We start from the raw sequence: 4,212 nt of genomic DNA on the forward strand, positions 1-4,212 counted from the left end.
TTTTCTTTTTTTCTTTACAGAAAATTTTCATAATTTTAGAAAAAACAAATTCTCCTTTTTAATTAATTATTAAGGAGAATATTTTTGAAATATGAATATCGAAAATTAAATTGTTCTTTTACCTATTAATTATTACCTTTTTATGCTAAAGATTATATGTCATTAAGTTGCAAACAGAGGACAAGAAAGAAAACGACAGAACATAGATAATTGATGGTTTGAAAACAAAGAAGCAAACCAGTACTTACAATTTTAAGGTAAAAGTAGAAAATGGGTTACAAGTTTGGTTGCATTTCAATTCTAAAACCAGCAAAAAATGAAACTATATGGTACAAAAAGAGATACAACTAGACTTGTACTAACTAGCTAGCGAGTTCAAACAATACATACATATAAATGCAAAATTTCACTCTTACTTTTTACTTCACATTTTCCATCCATCCCATTTCAAGCAACTGTCTCTCTGTTATCTATCAAACCCTATTTTCTTTACCTCCTCACACATCCTCTACATTTTCTTGAGGCAGCCCACTTGAGTTTTGTTTAAAGATCAAGAAAATCAAGCAAAATGGCTAGAGGGCCGATCCAGATCAAGAAGATTGAAAACGCAACACACAGGCAAGTCACTTACTCTAAGAGAAGAAAAGGGCTGTTCAAGAAGGCCCGTGAGCTCAGTGTTCTTTGTGATGCTCATGTCTCTGTTATCATGATCTCCACTACTAAAAAGGCTCATGTTTACACCAGTTCCTCCATATCGTATGTAACTACTTTTGTTTCACTGTTATTTTTTATTTTGGACCATTTTATCTTTTGGTTTCTTGATATGTGTGTAATCTTGTTTTTGTTTGTAGCCCAAAAGAGTTTTATGATATGTATCAGAAGCTCAATGGGGTTGATCTGTGGAGCTCCTGCTATGAGGTCTATGCAGTTCCTACTCTGATTGATTTTTTAGTACCCTTTGTGTACACATAAACTTGTGTTTGACTATTGTTTTATGATATTCTCCCTCCAACCCTCCCATTTGTTTACACCATTCCCATTTGTTTACATTTGGGATGAGCACCGAGATTAAGAAAAAAATACATGTATAGTGGAAAAAAGCAGTAGATATAATTACTTTTTATATTATAAAAATATTAATATTATTGAATTTTTTTGAAATATATACAATTGGAAGAGACATTTCAAAAACAAAAGTGTAAACAAAGTAGATGTACAGTTGCTACACACTATGCCATGAGATTCGAATTCTAGAAACCCATTCTATGGAAAAAGGATAAACAAGAGTAAGATTGTGTATCAGTATAACATGACCTTTCCCTGACCTTAATTATGTGGGTGTATTGCGAATGTGTACTGGGTAAAACATTTTTATACAAGCAATTTCTTGTTTTGTTCAATTTCCTTGTAACTTCATCTGTTTCATCATTTGTTAATTTATGACACATTCTTGGGTCAATTCCTAACAAAATAACGAATCATAATTATTTTGATTACTAATGCCATTCTATTGAGCTACATTGCTTACAGAAATTGAAGGAAAACCTGATAAAGCTGAAAGAGGTGAACTTTAATCTCAATAGGGAGATCAGGTTATTCATTCACTACTAGCACTTGACTACATATTTGACCCAAATCTTTAACTTTCTGGATTTCTACTCACTACTGCACCCTGCTTATATCAGATTGTAGATCAATTCTTCTGTATAGTTGTAATCTGAATCTGTTCTGCAGGCATAAAATGGGCGAGTGTTTGGATGGTTTGAACTTTGAGGAGTTGTGCAGTCTTGAGGATAAGATGGAAGAGACTGTGATGACCATTCGTGAAAATAAGGTTTAAATTAGCTTAACTACTTTATTCTGACAGGCATTTAATTAGTTTGTAGCATCTTGGTGCTTTAATCAATGAAGTTGTGCTACTTCCTATTTTTACTGTGTATGTAGACCGTGTCTGCAGCTAATTTGCGGTTATTAGTTTAAATCTTTAAATTAGTATACAATTTACACTTCCAATTTCCCATGTTGTAGCTTCATTCTCAACTGTTAACATGATTCCGCTTGTAGTTAGGGTTCTTAATAAAGCTGATTTAGGATTTTCCCTCAAATTAAAGAGTCAGGGCATGTGCAAGATTCTTAGTTTTGTTTAAACATTTAAAGCTTAAGCCTTTATACCATCATCATAGTACTCGCAACTAACTCATAACCTAAAACCCATGATTGCATAATGCATGGGATAAATGGAAATATAATTCAAACTGTGTGTTTATGGAAAGTGGAGCTCATTTGTTATAAATTCGAATGGTTATAATATTCTCCCATCTCTCTCCTTTTCTTTAGCCAACTTGAATACTGTTAAAATCTAAATTTGAGGAATATGAATCCTTTTAACTTGGGCCACATATATAAAAACACTAGCACTACATATGCAGAGATTCTAATTGTTCCCTTTTTAGTTTTTCTTAAGTTTCTATATTGTTTAGGCTATTTGAACTTTTAGCTGCATCTATCTGCAACATGTTGAAGAAGAGTTTGCATTTCCCTATTACATGCAAGTGGTAGTTTCTGGTCTATTACGTGGTAGTAGCTAGATATTCATGCTTACTTGAGAATTGAGATGCGGAGAAGATGCAAGTAAAAGCTACTTTGAGCCTACTAGAGAAAAATGTGCACAATCAATAGTTCGCTCTATTATAAAAAATAATGTAGGGCATACCTATTTAATCTCGTCCCTATGATATACTCTGATTCATGGTCAAGTTTTTGGTGTGCAACATGCCGTATTATAACTGTCTGTTGATCTTTTGTTCTTTCTATAATTTTATGATTAATAGATGAAGATCATCACGCGCCAAACTGACAATATCAAGAAAAAGGTACTCCTTGCTAACAAACCATCATCTGCAAATTGTATAATCTCTTTATAGGCATTATCTTTATACATGTAATGATCTAAATTCTTTCTATTTATCCTCCCCTCCTTTTTGCAGATAAGGAATAGTGAAAATGTACACAAAATTCTCCAACATGAGTTCGTAAGCATCAGTCATTCCCCAGTTGAATTTCTATTTTCTTCTTAAGTACCTGAAATTGTTGTTAGTATTAGTGTACAAGTATCTAGACTATAGTGAAGAAGATTAAGCAATGAAGAGGATCAGTTACTTATTAACTGGACAGGCATATTTACAGGAACTAAGAGGTGAGGATCCAGCCTACACGAAAGTCGAGCTTGGAGGGGATCATAAATCGTTTATTGGATTATCACAAGCACTACAAGGAGTACTAGCTCTAAACTTTTCACAAAATCAACCAGATCCTCATTCTGGAGCATGATCAGATGACGCTCTTTTGTTTTGCTTCAAAGGTAGCATTTGAGCCAGCCCATAAGCTAATTGACATAAACACAATTGACATAACTTTCTGATTACTGGTTGAAGTTTTATCAGTATTTGATTGATAGGTCGTCTGACAAACACAGTTATCAATTGTTAGTCTTTTGGTTGTGTAAACTTGATAAACAACTTGCGTTTTTTTTGTAACCGGTGTTCTATTATGCAACTGCAACTTATTTTCTTAAGCAAGAGGCCGTTGGTGCTTCACTGTTGGAGTATGACTCAAGATGAAGTACTCTGTAATCTGTATCGTCTTGCATTTCGATCATATTAGTTTTGTACTATTCACAAGTGGGGCTTATGCTGAAATTTCAAGCCCGACTGCATCATAAGATTTTTATTCTAGTTAATAAAATTAAAAAGAAAAAGTAGTACACTATTTATTTTCGTATCTCCTCATTTTCATCAACTAACCTCAAGTTTTATCATTCAAAATGTCACTAAATATTAGTGTTTGGCGGGGGATCCTTGGACAAATTTAACGAATTGTTCAGATCATAAAATTTCTACCAGCGGGGACGAGAATGATATTAAATTTTTTTAATATCTTTATCTCAAAATCTCATTTCTAGTTTTGACAAAAAAAATATCTCATTTTCGTTTCCATAATTCGAACCCAAGTTATGAAATCTGTCCGTTCATATAAAAAATAGAAGTAAAGGTTAGATACATGATTACGGCCGCAGGATTTACCTTGACCTACTTTTGTTGAGATCCTTTTTATGTAATAAACGACAGAGACCCATAACTATATTTTTAAAAAGGGCCTTTTTTTTAATATTTCATATCCTTATTGGTGGGAAACAGATGATTTAAATTATTT

General features: G+C 33.0%; 1 protein-coding gene across 2 annotated transcripts; it reads left to right on the forward strand.

Annotated features, from left to right (window-relative positions):
• Window positions 1-295: 295 nt before the first annotated feature.
• Window positions 296-3,607, forward strand: LOC141708389 (agamous-like MADS-box protein AP3). 2 transcript variants are annotated; one of them, XM_074511997.1, is made up of 7 exons: window positions 296-756; window positions 852-918; window positions 1,531-1,592; window positions 1,735-1,834; window positions 2,832-2,873; window positions 2,988-3,032; window positions 3,175-3,607. In XM_074511997.1, exons 1-7 carry the CDS (start codon window positions 569-571, stop codon window positions 3,328-3,330), a joined length of 660 nt encoding a protein of 219 aa, XP_074368098.1. In that variant the 5' UTR covers window positions 296-568; the 3' UTR covers window positions 3,331-3,607. The 2 variants fall into 2 exon arrangements, with proteins under 2 accessions (XP_074368098.1, XP_074368099.1); XM_074511998.1 differs by having other exon boundaries at window positions 3,187-3,607.
• The last annotated feature ends 605 nt before the right edge of the window (window positions 3,608-4,212 follow it).

The sequence above is a fragment of the Apium graveolens genome, chromosome 2 (genome assembly GCF_009905375.1).
Source record: "Apium graveolens cultivar Ventura chromosome 2, ASM990537v1, whole genome shotgun sequence".
NCBI classification, from domain to species: Eukaryota; Viridiplantae; Streptophyta; class Magnoliopsida; order Apiales; family Apiaceae; genus Apium; species Apium graveolens.

What these genes read in the sequence shown, in the direction of transcription:
- LOC141708389 (XM_074511997.1), top strand. Translation starts at nt 569, where the DNA reads ATGGCTAGAGGGCCGATCCAGATCAAGAAGATTGAAAACGCAACACAC. An exon ending in TGACCATTCGTGAAAATAAG is followed by an intron (nt 1,835 to 2,831) that starts GTTTAAATTAGC and finishes TATGATTAATAG; the next exon opens with ATGAAGATCATCACGCGCCA. An exon ending in CTGACAATATCAAGAAAAAG is followed by an intron (nt 2,874 to 2,987) that starts GTACTCCTTGCT and finishes TCCTTTTTGCAG; the next exon opens with ATAAGGAATAGTGAAAATGT.